The 19,656-nt window shown below is 43.1% G+C and overlaps 1 protein-coding gene and 1 non-coding gene across 3 annotated transcripts in view; one reads left to right on the top strand and one right to left on the bottom strand.

Annotated features, from left to right (window-relative positions):
- The window catches only part of LOC108550460 (sestrin homolog), a 38,551-nt gene extending 31,455 nt beyond the window's left edge, over window positions 1–7,096 (bottom strand). For both annotated transcript variants that reach the window (XR_001890425.1, XM_017904203.1), the window contains exon 1: window positions 6,426–7,096. Coding sequence is in view for 1 of the 2 variants with exons in the window: in XM_017904203.1 (XP_017759692.1) it covers window positions 6,426–6,446 (21 nt within the window). In the remaining variant the exon portion in view is untranslated. The remainder of the gene's footprint in view (window positions 1–6,425) is intronic.
- Window positions 7,097–11,731: 4,635 nt separating this feature from the next.
- TRNAA-AGC (transfer RNA alanine (anticodon AGC)) lies at window positions 11,732–11,804 on the top strand. Its single transcript has one exon. It is a non-coding gene; the product is annotated as a tRNA-Ala (tRNA).
- The last annotated feature ends 7,852 nt before the right edge of the window (window positions 11,805–19,656 follow it).

Genomic DNA, 19,656 nt, shown 5'->3' with positions numbered 1-19,656 from the left:
TATCGATCTTCCAAATTTTATGAAATGGTGACCAAAGCTCACCTCTCGAGTGCAAAGTGTTAAATCTCTAAGCAAATTGTTTATATCCACCATATCGGTATTTGTTCCATACATAATCTATATTCTTTCTCAAATTTGTCTATATTTTTAAATTTTTAGATTACACATTAATGGTAATTATACACTAATCTTAAATTATTATTAAATAAATAAGAAATAAATATATGACACGATGCTCTGACAATGCGCGTGATACTTCGCGACTGCTGCTTTAAAAGACTCGGGATAAACAAACGCTTTTGCCTGGTCCGATATCCGCACTTACGAAACGCCGGGACGACAAATATTTTTCGGTAGACTCGCGGTAGATTAATCGATCGGAACACGTTAATCGCGCGAGCGAAGGAAAACAACGATTAAAACCCGTCCACCTATCTATGACGCGAATACCAGCCGAGGTAGCTAATCATCGACGATATCGCTCCTCGGAGTTTAAGGCAGTGGAAAACGCGAAACGAAGATAAACGTATGATCGTGGATCTAGAGCCCGTGTTTACCCGCGAACGCGGCCGGCAAACATGTTTACCAATGGCGGATTACGTTCAAATTTTAACATTTACATAAGAACCGGGGCGACGATAAGCGAAAATTTGCGACGAAAAGCGTACATTAGATATTAGATTGATCACTGGTTAGGGTTTCACCGGTACCTCGGTTAAAGAATCATAGGATTTCGTTTACGCGTGGACATAGGCTACTACATTTGGTTGTTGGATGATCCACGCGAAACGTGTATGTTATAGGTCGATAATCGTGGGTGAGGTTTATCTAGGCGTGAGATAATGATGACAATGGCAGGAATTCGTTGGTTTGGGGTATTAACGATGTGACCGAGGTGTAAATCGAATTTTCCAATGTTTCGAATCGTAGAGTAACTTTGCCTAGGGTATAATTAACCCCTTGACTACGGCAGACTTTGATACGCAGCGGCTGTACCATACGACAAGAATTGAGATGTACAATACGACAAGAATGGCACACGATGTGCGCCATTTTTGTGGAAACAGGCGCCCTCCGTGTCAGAAAGCTAAACTACGCCAAGCGCCTATAGGCGCCCTCCGTGTCACAAACGCAAAATTTCTAAGCGCCCATAGGCGCCCTCCGTGTCACAAACGCAAAATTTCTAAGCGCCCATAGGCACCCACCGTGTCACAAACGCAAAATTCCCAAGCGTTCATAGGCGCCCTCCGTGTCATAAAAGCAAAATTTCTAAGCGCCCATAGACACCTTTCGTGTCACACACGCAAAATTCCCAAGCGTTCATAGGCGCCCTCCGTGTCACAAACGCAAAATTTCTAAGCGCCCATAGGCGCCCTCCGTGTCACAAACGCAAAATTTCTAAGCGCCCATAGGCGCCCTCCGTGTCACAAACGCAAAATTTCTATGCGCCCATAGGCGCCCTTCGCGTCACAAACGCAAAATTCCCAAGCGTTCATAGGCGCCCTCCGTGTCACAAACGCAAAATTCCCAAGCGTTCATAGGTGCCCTCCGTGTCATAAACGCAAAATTTCTAAGCGCCCATAGACACCCTTCGTGTCACAAACGCAAAATTTTTAAGCACCCGTAGACGCCCACAGTAGCGAAGGGGTTAAGTAGCGATGGTACGCGAAACTAGAGAAGCTCGAGAGAAAAAGGGGCCCTGGATCGCGACACGATAATACGTGCATCAGTACGTGCAGCGTTATCCAAAAACGCTCAGATACTCTTCCCAATTACCGAATTTTCTCTATCGTCAACGAGAGGAGCTTCCAGATGGAGGACTGACTCCTGGACTAAAGAAGGAAGAAACTCAGGGAGTCGGGATCGGGAGAAGAAAAGAGCTACGGGGTGAAACGCCGGTTCATTGAGCGGTGGCTTCGCGCGGCTGTCGATGAGGCGGGGAAAGAAAAGGCAAGAAAACCTGTTGGCCGGAACGGGCCCGGACCCGTTCCCGAGGTCTTCGAGCAGCGAAGGCGGCCTATGACCGCGCGCAACAACATCGAAAACCAGAACCCAGATCTCAGGAACCGGTTTCCGTTTGGAAAACGATTTTACGATCTCGAGGGAGCTGGACGAGAGGAGAACATACACACGGGGAATACGTATAAATATATACGACGCGTGTGGAAGAGGGAGAAAATGGAGAGATCGGGCCACCGTGGCCAGATGGAACGCGTACGGGCTCGCGAGGGTTTACAAAGGGAGGAAAGGGACGAGCAGAAAGCACGGGGAAAGGGAAGGAGAGGAGAGAATTGGAGAAGAAAAGTCGGAGTCGTCGGATAAAAATAATCGCTCGAAAGCAGCGCCCTCTTCCAGGCGACCCGACGACGACCACCCTCTCGTTGCCTCCGCGTGCAATTTGCCGCGCTTCAAAGGGCGTCGCGGGAAACGTTAACAAACCAACCAGACGCTTCGAGTTGCTGGAAAAATCGCAAACACCCACCGTTACCGTTCCTCTCTCGCGATAACGAAACCGACGGAAACGCGACGCGTCGTGAGTTTCGCTCGACGAAATTTGAATTTTCGCGCCGCGAGATTCCTTGGACGAAATTTCAATTTTCGCGGCGCGAAATTCGCTCGACAAAATTCAAATCTTCGGGGTGCGAGATTCCATGGACGAAACTCGAATTTGCACGGCGCGAAGTTCGATGGACGAAATTTGAATTTTCGCAGCGCAAAATTCGCTCGACGAAATTTGAATTTTCGCGGCGCGAGATTCGCTCGATGAAATTTGAATTTTCGCGGTGCAAAATTCCTTGCACGAAATTTGAATTTTCGCGGCGCGAAATTCCTTGCACGAAATTTGAATTTTCGCGGCGCGAGATTCGCTCGACGAAATTTGAATTTTCACGGTGCAAAATTCCTTGCACGAAATTTGAATTTTCGCGGCACGAAATTCCTTGCACGAAATTTGAATTTTCGCGGCGCAAGATTCGCTCTCCGAAATTTGACTTTTCGCCGGAAACTCGCGTTCGACTTTCAACGATTCTCGCGAATCGGCGCAAGAACGGGAGGGGATCGTGCAAGAGACGGGCGATTTCACCGACCGCGTGCGTTTATGAATGAAACTGGCAAAGCGTGCAGGTTCGCATGCAAATGGCACCGCGCACGAGGTGACCAACGTGACCGACTAAAATCTTTATCTTCCCACACCGGTCCTCTAATGTCTCCGTCACCCTGTCCCTGCTCTATACTCCCTATGAAGCTGACGATAAAGCTCATACGCAACAGACATCTAGACGTTGATTCGAAATACAGTCTGCATATATACTTGACACAAAGTAGCGCTGTCATAGTAAGAAAATGGTCCCAGAGAGACAGATCGAAAAAGAAACTCCTAGGAAGCCAACTATCGAATCCGTCTGACCTTGTAGATTGGTCAAAATGATTAGACCAGCCTTATTTTTAGATCGCTGAGGCTGATTGTAGGAGGGCCCGTTGAAACAGGTCAGCGATTATTCCCAAAGCTACTCGTGTTACGATGGGTAAACGTCTCGGGCAAACAGATTTTTCTTCCTGTCTTCCCTCGAGATGGTACACGCGTTCGATTATCCTCGACTTCCACGATAGCTCGGGAGTAAAATCCACTCCGAGGGAAGAATTTCCGTGTACCGAAGAACGAATCGTCGTTTTGAACCGAACTACACGTGCGTAAAATAGGAAAGATGGAAATTAACGTCACGGTCGTCTCTCTCTCGAGAATTGCGATTCATGTACCGACGTAATGGCGATAAAATTCTGCGACGAGGATTAAAATGCGTCAATGAAATGGTCAATAATAGGAGCGGGAGTTAGCGTCGCGGTGTTGTAAACAAAACCGCGCGAAAAGACGGGGAAATTAGCGCCGGTGGTATCAGAGACGGTGAGAAAACGGAGAAATAAAAATGGTAACGAAATCAAGCTTAGCCGTCGAGTCGAGGCGGTATTACGTGGCACGGGCAAACAGAAGCTCGTTTATTCGGGTAACCGTGATAAGAAGGCTGCGGGATGACGAAATGGGACGATGAAGGTGATGATATAAAAAGCAGAAATTATCGCAAGTGTTTGGAAGCTTCTCGAGGAACGCGAGAAAGAACGAGAAGGTGAAATTACCGATATACGAGGCAGAGATCGTGTTCGCGACGTTAACCTTGTTGTGTACGAGGTTAGGAAGACACGTATGAAATTAAAGCTGCGCGAGTAGCCGCTGTGAAATCAACGGAATGGCATCCACGCCGGGTAAACAACGCTAAGTTGGTTTGGGTGAACGCTCAGGATGATGAAACGCGTCAATAAAATTGGCAAAGTGACACAGGGCCACGGCAAGCCAAGGGTGGGGTACGTGTCTGACGCAAGAACGGATACTCCTTCGTGTTATCCACGAACCGGGCTTTACCGCCTGATTCCGCAGAAAGGAAACGGTGAATCGCGTGCGGCTGGAACGCTGCAAGCATTACGAAATTACGCTTCGGGATTTCTCACACACCCGTTAAAACCCGCACGGAAATAGATCGAGGAATTTGCCAAAATTGTTACGTATCGGCTGGCTCGGATCGATATTCGGTATAATCGTAAAATAGCCGTTTAAATCCGATAAATCTAATTTCCAAAATTTTTTGAGCGAAAAATTTTTTGCAAAGTGATCGACCGAATTCGAAACTTACTTTTTGGAAATTAACTTACGGAATCGCGGATCTTTTACTTTCCGAAACGGAGCATTCGAATTCGAAATTTTCACTTTTCGAAAATTAATTTACGAAGTGACAAATTTTCTATTTTCCGAAACATGGTGTTCAAATTCGGAATTTTCGCTTTCCAAAAATTAACCTACGGAATCGTGGATCTTTTACTTTCCGAAACGAAGCGTTCGAATTCGAAATTTCCGTTTCTCAAAATTTAATTTACGAAATCCCGAATTTTTTATTTTCCGAAACGGAAGGATCGAATTCGGAATTTCCGCTTTTCAAAAATTAACTTACGGAATCGCGAATTTTTTAACTTTCCAAAACGGAACGTTCGAATTCGAAATTTTCGTTTTTCGAAAATTAATTTACGAAATCCCGAATTTTTTATTTTCTAAAACGGAGGGATCGGATTCGGAATTTCCGCTTTCCAAAAATTAACTTACGGAATCGCGAATTTTTTAACTTTCCGAAACGGTACGTTCGAATTCGAAATTTTCGCTTTTCGAAAATAAATTTACGAAGTGACGAATTTTTTATTTTCCAAAATCGAACGTTAAAATTCGAAATTTTTCGATTTTCGAAAGTTGACCGTACGAATCCGATAATTGGTATTCCCAAAAACCAAGCGTTCGAATAGAAAAACAACGAAAAACCGGAATATTAGCGAAACAGCGAGTGAATTCTCGATGACGGAGACAAGCGCTTCGTAAAGGGAGCCGTTTTATGGAGCTTTTTTGGAGAAGCTAGCCAAACAATCGGTCCTTTATTCGTTATCCAACGAGCGTAACACGTATGCATATACATGTGGACGCGCGTGAAAAATGGACTGGTTAGATCCTCACGCGCGATATATCGATCTCGGGCCGCAAGACCGACAGCAGCTTCGGCCCGAACGAGCTACAATTTAACGAGCATGCACGCGGATCGTGAATCGAATAGTTGCGCTCCCCTCTCTAAACAGAATCAATTACCCGGCACCATTTATTCTAACGAATCCATCGAGTCGAACATACCCAGGGAATAATTCTTTTTGGTCGATTTAACCATACTCGATTAAATTTATCTACCCGTACAGATAAACGAGACAAACATGCATGGACACGGTGATAAAACGAAAAAAAAAATACATGATCGATGCACGGTGGCGATACGACAGATACGAAACCGAGTATTAAAAACCGTACACGTGACAGATCCGGAGACACGCTTCGAAATCCAGAATTAAATCGGCTGAACGCGCGTGGATCAGTAGACATAGTTAAGGGTCACGATACTCGCGCGACTCCTTTTTCTTTCCATCGCTTTTCCTCTCTCTGTCTCTCTCCGCGCCTTACGTCCAACTATATTTCTCCGCTCGGCGAGTCGTAAGGTTTCGGTGACTTTCCGAATGCGCCGGCCGCATGCGTGCAGGGATTGCGAGATACACACACGCGCGCGCGCCGGGTGTCCGTGTACACGCGGATGCGTGCGTATAGAACGGTTGTAATTACGAGAAACGCGGAGAAGGCCGAAAAGCCGGTCGATCCTCCCCCTTTCGCTGTTACCAGGCGAAAAAAAAAAAAAAAAAGAAAAACAAAAAAGCCGGCGACAGGCGCATTCGTTTCGAAAGCGACACACCGCGCCGGCTTCTCGAGCCGGGGCCCGAATAAATGATATGCAAAAGTGAAATTAGAATTGCGATGGAAAAATGAAAAAAAAAAAAATAGTTTGTAAAAAACTCACGTCATTTCCAATCTGACCCATGCTGGCGGCACCACCACAATTCGCGATCGTATCCGCCTTCGGGTAAGACTCGGTCACGTTAGCCACAGGAATTTTGGATGATTTTAATAAATACACTATGTATGTATATGTAAGTATAATAGATAGTACACGAAAGACTTCGGTAGACGGGTGTACGCGCGTGCACGTATTATACGTTGTATGTAATAAAAAAGAAGCTCTGTCTTCGGTCCCTTAACGATCTAAGCTCTTTTGGTAGAAAAAAGACGGGGGTATAGAAGCTCGGTGCGTATACGTGCCCCTCGGAAATTTGTGGAAAATCGTTTCACCGGCGTGTCTTATAGGCGAGCCTTCCTTTCAGATTGAACGTCCGTGGGTTGTCACACACGAGAAACACCGACGAGAAATTACCAGTCATAATAAATATCACAGAAATATTGCTCGTTACCCTGGTGTCGGGTATAATAATGCTACAGGCTCGATTGAATCTTTTCTTACGGCTCGTATATGTTATATCGAACGGTAAAAAATATGCAATAGAAAAAAGAAGGCAGAAGAGACTACGATCGTTCACAACACCGACACACAATTAGAAAGATCACAAGAATCAGGTTACACTGGACATTACGTGCTTAGGGATTGCTACGGTGAACGATGTATACAGAAAGAGAGCCGGTTGCTAACTGACGATAACTGATGCTTCGATAGCTAAGCTGAGCTGCGATCATCTGGTCGGGCCGGCGTGGTGGGGAGCGAACAGCTGGTGGGGGGACTCGCCGGTTCCTCGGGCCTGCGATTGGTCGACAGTGCCGTAGCAACAGTGCGTACCGTGTCGGTGTCGTTAAAGCGAAATTCTGATAAAGCGCATAAAAAAACGAGGGTTTTGCTTTCAGATAATTCGTGATTCATTGCAACGTTTCATGAATATTTAACTTTGCTACGAGCTCGCTCAAGAGACCGCGAACAGAGGAGGAGAGGCGGACGGGTGGGGATGTGGATGTAGGATGCTATAGATACGGGGCTGGTGCACGCAGGCAGCCGGCTTGATCAGCTGATGCCTTAGCAACAGGAGTACGAACTGTGCTAAAAATATCGATCCCATCTGATTATCGGCACGATGCAAGTTGTAACGCGTTATACGCGGCCCGCTGGTAAAAGTAAACGAAGAATACACCGGCTTGTCGTACTTGTATCGACTTCTCGCGGTTTAAAATGCCGGGAGAAAGTCAAAATCACGGGTTCGGAACCGCTTTGATACGCACCAACACGAAACCTGTAGGGTGTACGCGGTTGCTGTTCGATTTACGGGTATACTACCTTCGTCGCTGTTATCCGGTACTTTGTCACCGTTTTCGCGAAACGGCAACCGGTAATCTCCCCTTGCATAACTGAAAAGTACATAATCTTCGGAGGCGGGACGTTCGCTTTGTTTATCGACGTTAATGAACAGACTCTTTCTCGGAGAGGAGGATGGACGTTATCGCGATGGATGTACATACAATATACATATGCATACGAAGAGCTCTACGATTCGCGCGAATATTCGCGGTAACTGTTCGGATCAATGAATCTCTCCCGGTCTCTTTGTAGCCAGGGAGGAGAAGAGCCATTCAGGGCCTTTAAGGTTCCTTTGTCTTGCAAGGACAACGCGAAATATAAAGACTCGGGAGGAAACGAAGAAGGGCTCTTCCCCCTTTCATTTCCGCAAAATACCGACGACCCTTTGTCGCGAGCCACGAAACGTCACGATGAAGAATACCGTCGCGAAATTTTTCATGCGACCTAGCCGAAAATTCCTCCTGCCTCACAGCAGCAACGACTTCTCGCGTTGCCCTGAGAATACACTAGCTATGTATAACACCGTGACGCTTCGATCGCGTCCGATCATCTCTCGCCTCTCGATGACGATCGACGTTGATGATCGAGACCGTTCGAGAGGCTGAAACGAACGGTATCGATCGCCGCGAGCGTTCGCGGAACGGGATTTTCCGAACTGGGAAATCGCGACCTCGACGATCGATACGCGCAGACGCCGTATCGACGGAACCTTGCAAGGGAAATTCGCTCGAGAAACTTATTACGATACTTTCGTTGTTCCAAGAGCGATCGTATCAATTTCTCGTTACGATTTCCCGGTAAAGCGAGAGGGAAAAAACTCGGAGCACGTCGACCCGAGCCGAGTTCCCAGAAGTAGGCGGTTTAAAGGGATCGGAGCAGCTTGCCCCCGGAAACAGCCGGTGGAAGCTCGGTATATAGCAGGGAGAGGATGTTGAGAGCGCAACCGCGGTTTCGAGATCTTCTCGGTCAATCGGCTTCCACGAAGGCCGACGATCTCTGGGCCGGGCCCGTGCACCGCACCGGGGCGATCAGGGACACCCAAGTTTCTATTATTTCGTATTCCCGGCAGCGGGCATTTGGGCGAGGTTAGTATTGGAAGCGCGAAGAGGTCAACGTTCGGGAAAGCGCCTCTCGTTACGGCACTGCCATACGATATTATAGGCCCCGTCGCTCGGATATCCCCCTCCCCACTCCCGCCATCAACACTCGTACGCTCTTCTCGCGCGCTCACTCTCTCTTCCTCTTTCATCCACCATTCACCCCCTCTCTCTCGCTCTACGCCCGTTTTCCTATCTTTTTCCTTCTCCCTCGTAGCTTCACTGTCTCTCTCCATCCTCCACCCCCACTGTCCCTCTCTCGCTTCGTCTCTCTCCCTCCACTTTCTCTCGTTGGTTCCCTTCGCCGCGGTACTCTCTCGTGCCTTTTTTTCTCCGTTTCCACGCCCTCCTCTAACGTTCGTCGCTCTCGCTCTCTCTCTCTTCAACCCTCACCGTATATCCTTGTCTTTTCTCCGGTCTATGCCCGTCTGCCTGCCTGCCGTACGCCGCTCCCCACTCCACGCCAAACGACCGTGCAACACTCTCGGTAGCTTCGTTTTGTTCTTGCTTTCTCCGCTTTTCCGCCTTTTTTCTAACCGCCCCTCCACCCTATCACGCGTCGCCGTCTATCCCGTGACCGTTCTCTCCGTCCCTCTCCCTCTCCCTCACCCGCTACCGATGACGGGCCCCGTCTCTGTCCCGCCCGTTCTTTTGCTCTTCCTCTTTCTCTCGCTCCTTCTTCCCGGCGTGCAGTAGCTTTCAGCCGGTCGCACGCATTGTGCCGTTATAACGGAAGAGAGGACTGCTCTCTATCCGACGCAACGGTCAGCTGCTGGCAGCGAAATCATCGAGATGGCCTCGCTTGCCGTCACTCCGTGCACGAACTGGTTAGCTCGCGATCGCCAACACACGGTCAATGGGATCGTCGAACGCACCGAGGCATCGGCTGATTCCCGAGGCGATTCCTTCGCCTTTCTCTAATCATTTCTCGATGACGAAAATCGGAGAACAGGAGACCGGGACGTCGGAAAATAGCGGGATGATCCACGCGTGTAATCGGCCGCCATGATTTAACGTTCTTCCATTTTCTCTTTCTCCCCTGTGCCGAGTGCAGCGGCGTCGAATCGGCGAATCAAGGCCACCGATGCAAAAACACTTTAGAATCCTTTCGCGGCGATGAGTCACGCAGCCCCGCGAGGTATTACGTGGCAATGAAACGTTCCTGTAACGACTATCGTTCCATTGCGACGAGCTGCAAATTGCCGGTGTAGATTAACGGGTCGCGTTCATCTCCGGTTGCGAAACACTCGCCGGACTTATCTGTCCGTGGATATTCCCTTTGCGTCATCCCCACCACCCCCCACTCCCGTGTACCCGTGTTGTAAATAAAATAAAAATCCTTTGACAACTGGGTCGGAAGAAATATATATATTCGAAATATTTTTTCGTCGCCTATCTGAGGTTATCTCGAGCGCGTCCGATGAAAAATCGGGCAATGGCGGACGAAGGACGCCGATGCACCTTCGAGTCACGAGGGAGTGAGTCACCACGAGGTTATACCGTGAAACGACGGCCGATAAGCGACGTTACGGTGGTTCTCGCGAAATAAAGGACGGTCACGAATCCATGGCGGAGTGAGCGTAGTGCAGGGGCCGTTGGAATAGGCATAGAGGGCGCGTCGAAGACACGCGAATCGTCATGACCACGGGGGAAGAGGCCCGTGACGTCGAGAGAACCGCGCGGAAGCGAAACGGGCTGTTTCCGGAACAGCGAGTAAATCAAGAGGGAAGTTCTCCCTCTTTCGCTCCATTTTGCTCCTTTTTCTCTCTATATACCTCGTGTTGCGCGATAATGCTCCACGGAACTCGCGCAGGCTATTCGGGAGGATCGTAAACTCGTGGACACGCATGAGGCTGACACCTTCGTGGTTTCATGTTGCGCGACTCGTGACTCGAGCTGGGACAGGCTGGATTAATGCTCCTCCTCGACTTTCTTTTCTATTTTTCGACCATCTTTTATGCTTTTCAAGGGGGCCCCGATGACTAGTCCTCCGTTCCGTATCTTCGGCAAGTAGCACGAAGTTGCCGATCCTCGACGTTCAAATAAGATATATCTGAATTTAAACGTTGGCTCTGTTATCTGCGATATCGGTGCAGGAGAAACGAGTAACGTATACACGCGTGGCAGTATTGGGATGTTTTCGTAAGGAGTTCAAAGGTGTAAATATGTACCAGCCGGCTCGTGTATAGACACTTTGACCGATTAAAGGTATCTTTGTTCGAGCTATGACTCAGGTCAGCCGAGTTGCCGACTTTTTCCACGAGCTGCGCGTTATCGTACGGTGTTAAACGCATTTATGGCACGAGCCACGGTTTCTAGCACGTGGCACCACTCTTGGATCATCTTTATTCCTACGCCAATGACGCATCCTCGCGAACGCTTTCGAGACAATAGAGACGGTATTGTCGGTTAACGTGGAGCGAGAAGAAGCGAGCTTGCGGAAGACGCATTTGCTTACCGATTTACCGATTTTCCGTTAAAATCGCGAGTAATTCGGGAACGAAATCGGTTGCGCCGATTTATCGCCGCCATTTCCGCCAGCGATCCGCGACCTACGCTACTCCGCGCCAAATCGAATTTTCGATCTGCAATTATGCTCGCGCGCGGTTGCGACATCGTGGTTCGGTTAAGTGCAACGATCTGACATACATAGACGATGATTCAACGATGACTAACACGGGGGAGACCGGTGATAAACGAATTTCTCGAAGGACAATAGTTCGATTCTTATACGTAATCGGTGGCAGCCGGTTCGTAATTAACCGGTTGTCAATCAAGACCGGCGAATCGGCGAAAAATCGAGTAAAAAATTGAGTCACGTTATCGGCGCTTCGCTGCTTAACTTTCATGGAATTCCAGGGTTACTTATCAGGGGGCGTAGCTCAGATGGTAGAGCGCTCGCTTAGCATGCGAGAGGTACCGGGATCGATGCCCGGCGCCTCCAATTTCTTTTTTTTCTCCGAAACTTCTCGACAAACTCGTTTTCGATAACCTCGAGCCATCGTTTATGACTTGTAAATTTTTTAAATTAATTTAAATGCAAATAAACGCATTTTTTCCCTCCCGGCGTATACCGCTGCCCTGTAATATTTCCGAATTCCGCTATTCTCGTCATGTGTTTTATTTTGACGTTTAATAAAAATATAATTTCCCGAATATTCGTATCTCGAGATAGTTGAAATCCTGCCAGCGTGCGCGTTAAGGGCACCCCTTTTATGACACGCGATACATCGCTGTATATACTACGCGTTTAATTCGCCGCGTGGAGAAAAAGCGGTTTACAGAGTAACGCAATGGGTCACGTAAAAAGCGAGCCATTCGATATACCATTTACCGCGTTACGATGTAGTCGAAGCTACAAATTGAAACTCGACGTGGACGGAGAACAAGGGAAAGGCGTAGAACGTTGGAACGCGTGTGGTACTCCATAAAGCGAGCATGTGTCCCGATGAATGGGAGACGTATCGAGCATTTGTCGCAGACGAAGGTCGCATTTCACTATCGACAAACGTCCCATGTTCCCTAGGTCCCGTGTCTGTCACGACCCGTTGGGTCGACAACTCCTGACAAGCTGCGAACGCTCGAAAATCGTTTCTTCTTTCAGCGTCCACCCAATGGCGTATAAACAAATAAATATATGTCCAAAATACGTTCGCGAAAAATGGCATACGTCTATATCCTTCGTCTTGCCCGTAAACAAATCTAAATTCCTGTTAACCAGCCAGCTGTGACGCTGACGAGTATACTCGTCGATAACAGAGTAAGTGTCGCTGTTAAAATATTGGATCAAAAACATGAGTTTATTTTATAAAATTGACAATTTTATTACTGATATTTACTTATTTGGTTAACATCTATTCTCTTATTGATTTGATGGATATTTATTAATTTTAGTGACCGTCAAAAAATAGCTAGGTAATTTCGAGCCAGCAGCCATCAATAGGCTCAGCGCCTGGTCAGCGTCACGCTTTTGTCCCATGACGGACCATTCTTGAAGGAACCCTATCATAAATCAGCTCCCCGACTTTTCCTTAGCCAAAAAATCATCGAGTACAAAGGGTGACTATAAAAATTGTATGTAACACAAAATCAACAAATATCAACCAATAAATTCAGCAGTTTTGACAATTTTATTATAACGAATTCATACTGGAACATTGAATTAACAACGTTTGTACTATTGTGCCAAGATAATGTGCAATAGATAGACAAGATAATTTTCCACGCCATCTTGTGGAGAGAAGGTCATAGGGGGCCATAGAGGACCTAACCTATTATGATCGAATAATAATTGTAAAAATAATTATAAATATATGGAAAGAAAAATCGCGAACTGGAGTGATCAAGACGATAACTTCGAATGCAGTATTTAATAAAATACTCGTACATTAGCATGTAACTCGAAAATTACATGGGTCTATAGAGGGTTAAATCATGGATTGAGTCGAAGAACCCTGAAAACGAGATATCTCGTCCGGCCACAACGTTTGGTTTGCTAAGGACGAGATATCACGTCACTCGTACGCAATGTGTTAATTATTATACGATTTCCTATTTACTACTCAAACAAATATCGTCATTTTTATAGCAGAAAATCTTTGAACTCCTACTCTTCTTCAGTGAAAAAATGCTCGAGTGCAAAGGGTTAAATTTCGATGCCGATAAGACCGATAGTCGCGAGCTGATCCACGCGTCTGTCCATACACGATGTTGATACAAAGTCGAAAAGCTCGATAATAAAAGCTGTTTGTCCCTCGGATCGATCCGGTTTTAACAGTGACAAGTAGCGGCTGGTCGCGAGCCGGCCGCGTTATCATGCCAAACAGCTGCGGTACAAAGATTTTCTCTAATGACACGCACACGAATCGCCGTTTCAAAGGCACGTTACACAGAGACAAGGCTTACCATGCCGCATGAACGTCCCTCCGCTCTGCAACCGAACAATACCGTGACGCAAAACGTATCGCGTTGTTCCATATTTGGGGTTACATTGAAACAAGGCTGCTACAACCACTGCTGGAGACCCGACTACCAGCACTGGGTAATTTAGACGGAAAGGTTAAGAGGGAAAATGGACACAATGGGTAAAGACCTCGCAGGCGGTTGGCTGTGTACTACTACTCCACCATTTTGTACCTTCGCCTCTTTCCGATCGCGTTAAAGGCATTAACGCGACTGGAGAAATTTATTTTTCCACCTTTCTAGGCAATTTTTACAGATTTTACGTATTCGCAGGTATAAACGTATAGTGTGGGAATATTGTTATTTTGAGTAGATATGACGATTGTTTTTTAAATTAAAAAATTTTTTCTTATGTTTGGACTGCGATTTAGTAGATGGCATAAATTGGGTACTGTACGGCACTGAGAGAATAGATTAATTAAATATGAAATTGATGGGTCAAATGAATTTTCAGGAAATACTGTTTCAATTTTATCGTCAAAACTATGGGTATGAAAAATCCTATGGGTTTTGATATTCTTTTTAACACTAGATTTACGGAATCCGTCAATTTGATGGATGGGTTGCTAGAATTATAAGATGGTAACAGATTTAGTTAACTTATAGTAAGACTGTTAATATTTTAATTGTTTTTAAATTAAACTAATCGTTAAAGAAAAAAACACGTGGTTTCCTCTGACTGTCAATTTGACTGTCAATTTAACTGTCAAATATGTAGAAATAGGTATCGTGAACCTAGTGTTAAGCTTGGAATGCAAGACGACAGGAGAAAATGGATATTTAAAATACAAAATGTCGTGTTTTTCTTAAATTTAGAAATTTTTTCCTGCTCTATACTTCGAACCATAGTTCTCTCGAATCATACTTCGCTGATCTTATAGAAGTACTTCTCGACTCGCTCATTCTAGATAAACGGAACAACCACGATCGTGTCAATTATCCGAACCCGTCTTTTATCTCTATAAAACAATAATTTTCTGTATTGCATGCCGGGAAAAAATTGCAAAGCCTTCTCGAAACGCGAGTAAGTAAGATCACGAAGCCTTCGTGTGAAAAATTCTTATAATTCTTTCGAAATAATTTTCCAAAAAATTCCCTCTTTTGGATCAGTAAAATTTACGATTATTAGCAGAAGACCTTGTTAATCATCGAAATAATCTCGGAACGAGATTAAATAAGATCACGAATCCGTCGTGTGAAAAATTTTTATAATTTCTTCGAAACAATTTTCCAAAAAATTCCCTCTTTTGGATCAATAAAATTTACGATTATTACAATTGGTAGATTAACAGGAAGACCTTGTTAATCATCGAAAACGTGAAGAAAGAAAAATCATTATCGAACGCGTGTACATGTGAATTGCTCGAGATACGTTAATGCAGAAACGTGAATTGAAGAACAAAGTACAATGCAACAGCGACGTGTCAGATAATCAGATTACGTGTTTTCTTTCTTCCAGACCGATCGAGCGAGCCTGATATCGCGACACGATAAATAACATCGAATAACAATCGATAAACATAGCGGTAATTATGAAAGTGGTGTGACTCGAAACTCCAAGAAAAATGATTTTATCTCTTATCTCGTGTCACGTCCGTATATATTACAATAAAATAGAACTATCTCCGACGACGTAGCGAAAAGTCGAATTAAATCCAGTCGTAATTCATTTTTTAATTCATATCATATACGAAGCCCAGAAATTTTTATTTCCAAACGAGACGTTGAAACGAATTACTTTAAATAAATTTCGGCAAATTTTGACAATTTTGGCTAATGGAAAAGGGAAATTAACTCTATGAACTTGGCAACTTTTAAAAAATTGCAATTCGAGGATTTTCTGCCATATAGCCGACGATATTTTCAAAACCATAAATAAAAAATCGCATGCAAATTAAGGCGTAGAATTATTTTACTTCGACTTTCCATGGATCACTGGGTAATTTTAAATTTGTTGTTATTATTATTATTATTCATAAACGGACCGTAGTCCATTTACATAAAATTTCACGTATAAAAGGAAAGCAAAGAAATTGTACATAATTAAATGGAATTAAACCCAGTCGTAATTCATTTTTTAATTCATATCATATACGAATCCCAGAAATTTTTATTTCCAAACGAGACGTTAAAACGACTTACTTTAATTAAATTTCAACAAATTTTAATAAATTTGACTAATGGAAAAGAGAAATTAACTCTATGAATTTGGCAATTTTTTAAAAATTGCAATTCGAGGATTTTCTGCCATAAAGTCGACGATATTTTCAAAACGGTAAATAAAAAATCGTATGCAAATTAAGGCGTAGAATTATTTTACTTCGACTTTCCATAGATCACTGGGTAATTTTAAATTTGTTGTTATTATTATTATTATTCATAAACGGAGCGTAGTCCATTTACATAAAATTTCACATATAAAGGAAAAACAAACAAATTTTACATAACATAACACCGAAGGGACGTGCTTATAAACGCTCTGTTCAGGAGAAATAGCTTTAACCAATAATCATCCGTGTAATTGTCTTTTGAAAATTTGCTAAGACCCATAAAAAAGATCTATACGATTATAAAGAGTGTTCAAATCAGTAATAAGACGATAAATTGGATTAATTAATCCATATGTATATGATAACCTGCTCTAAATCTCGATACACGTTCTAGCACATAGAAATTAATTTGTGTAAGGAGAGAGGAGCAATCAATGTAATTATTAATTAAATTAAACGCAAAATTATGCTATTATTCTTCGTACAAACAATATTTCCAGACTAACAGTATTTAATATTGTGGAGTAATCATGATCAAAAATTGATATCGATATTATCATATTAATTAATTTTTAGAATCGGATTAAATGGCGACTGAGGCCCTTTACACTCGCCAGTGCAAAGGGTTGGTTAAATCGATCGGTCGAACGGACCCACCTTCTGGCACATAGAAATTAATTTGCGTAAGAAGAGAGGAGCAATCAATGTGATTATTAACCCTTTGCACTCGACGATCTTTTGGCTAAAGATGAGTAGGAGTTCAAAGATTTTCTGCTATAAAATTGGCGATATTTCTTTCGCTAATAAATAAAAATTCGTATAATCATTAACACGTAGAATTATTTGATTTCGATAGCTCGCACACCGTTACATTACCTTAAATTTGGCATATTAATTAATATCGATCTTCGAAATTTTATCTAATGGTGACTGATAGTCAAATCTCCAGTGCGAAGGGTTAATTAAATTAAAGACAAGATTATGCTATTCTTCTTCGTGCAAACAATGTTTCCAGACTAACAGTATTTAATATTGTGGAGTAATCATGATCAAAAATTGATATCGATATTGTTATATTAATTAATTTTTAAAATCGGATTAAATGGCGATTGATTGTGAATCCCTTTCCCCTCTCCAGTGCAAAGGGTTGGTTAAATCGATCGGTCGAACGGACCCACGCCGACTGTACCGATATTGCCAAGTACGATTCATCGGCGTGATTCCGCACAGAATTTTGCAATAACAATGTACCGATAAAGACACAGATATCCGTGTCATCCCGACACGCCTGAGTCGTCTGGTTCGTTTCGTTCCGTTTCACGAAAACATCGAGCCGAGGATTATCGGGGCCGGTGAGCACACCACAGTATTATCTGCCAGTCTATTGACAACGGAATATCAATAATAGAAGACGAAAATGCAAGCGTTTCTTATTGGTCGGCAGACAATAAGCGGTATCGATCCGACGATCGATACCCCGCTCGATCGCTGTTAAGGCGATCCACCTTTGTCTATCGTTGCTCGAATCTTGCCGCTGTATTGCGACACATCGTGCAATGCGTGATAAACGAAACGTAATTACACGAAGGTTATACGAAGCTGCATTGAAGGAAGAAAGAGGCGAAGGGAAAAGAGAGATAAGAAATTTTGAACGATCGATCGAATATCGAGGATGGATCTACACCTGATTAAAATTCGAAAGAAAAATCGAAGGAAGTGGACACTCGAGATCGCGAGAGATCACGTAAATCACACAGGATTGGAATAAAATAGAGGATCCATATCGAAAATGATCATTGCCGATTTTTTGAATTTCGAATTTTTGAAGAATTTTTGAATAATAAAGCAAGACTCGATATTACGAAAGGCGATGTAATTTTTGGGTTATAGTATATCATTTATAATATTCATGTTAACCCCGTTGAAGATTTTCGCAATTTTTGTGTTTGTTGTTTCGCTTTTAATTTATGCGTGCTGGTTATTATGTAAACGTTTTCGTTTTACATATCTTTTACTAGCATTGGAGATTGTGAAATAGAGCACACGAAAAATTTTGCGATTTTATAGGAAAAAGTCGTAGATAAAAATTTATTTTCCTTCTTTCTTAGTAAATTGGTAAAATTGGTACATTTTATTAGTCGTAGATAAAAATTTATTTTCTTTCTCTCTTGGTAAATTTTCTCTTCTTTTCTCTTTCAATTAGTTAATTGATAAAATTGGTAAATTTGATATGCACCATTGAAACGTGACTTCTGTTTAAAACTGGTAGTTACGCGAATAGCTAGATCACGCGTTATTCCTCGAATTTCGGTTGTTTTTGTTTATTTCAACGGAGGAATTATCTTCGAGACTCTTGTCTAGGTTGAGATTAGGAATAGTTCTTGTTTTCGAGCCTAATAAACGAAGAAGCTTGTAATTTATTACACACACAGCGAATACTAGATATTATCTCCCCATTCTATTTTCAATTTTAACCATTCAATTTTAATGGCACAATTTAACACGTCCCGTGTCAAGCCAACATGATCTTCAGACCATTAGTTGTTTTGGCTAAAAATTGATATATTATCACACAATACGTCATTACATCATCAATCCATAAGTAATTAGCTTGTTTAGAGTAGTTATCACACCGAGTACCATTTATGGTACACGTGGCGCTGCGATCTGTTCGACTGTAGTCAGTCAGTTCGAAAATTTTCGATTAGTAAAAAGAATTAGAAAAATAGTGACGTTTTGCAACGATTGACCGAATATGCATTTTTATGCATTGACTTTTAAAAAAGTCAATCATTACATGTAATTAATAATTATCGTATATATAATAATTAAATTAATTTATGTGCTTTGTTCTATATTGCATTTTGTATAATGCCTCATTGTTTTAGTGGAAATATATTTTTCCCAGAATTAAATTTGTCATAAAACAAGTTTTCAACGCATTAAATAAATATGTCTGCGTGTACCATTTAATTTAACGTGTACCACAAATGGCACACCTGGTATGGAACGTGTCAAACAACGAATCTAAAACTATATACTAACCCTTTGCACTCGACAACTTTACAGAAAAATAGTAATTCGAAGACCTTCTGTCATAGAGTCGAGGATATTTTTAAAATGGTAAATGAGAAATCATATGCAAATTAAGACGTAGAATTATTTTTCTTCGACATTCCACAGATAGTTAGGTAATTTTAAATTTGATATATTAATTAACGTCGATCTTTAGAATCTGATTAAATGGTGCAACTCTCGAGTGCAAAGGGTTAATTATTTTTTCCTTTTCCAGATTTTTTTTTTCGTTTTTATCGATTTTTATTTGAGAATTCGAATATTTCGTATAATATTCGATCGATTAAATAACTATATTTATTAAATAACTACATATTAAATAACCATATATTAAAATCAACCAAAATATCGTAACAAAATAATTTTATTCCTCCATTTCTGCCACGAACACGCGATTTCCTTCGTTTCAAAGTGTCAACGAGCTTCTAAAATCAAAAGAAAAGCTTCGATTTGCAATTCCTTTATAGCGCAAAGCTATTATTCGATATT

This window comes from Eufriesea mexicana, unplaced genomic scaffold (assembly GCF_001483705.2).
Source record: "Eufriesea mexicana isolate 0111107269 unplaced genomic scaffold, ASM148370v2 scaffold2837, whole genome shotgun sequence".
Taxonomy (NCBI): domain Eukaryota; kingdom Metazoa; phylum Arthropoda; class Insecta; order Hymenoptera; family Apidae; genus Eufriesea; species Eufriesea mexicana.
Note: the sequence above shows the minus strand (reverse complement) of the source record. Positions and strands in the feature narration are given on the sequence as shown.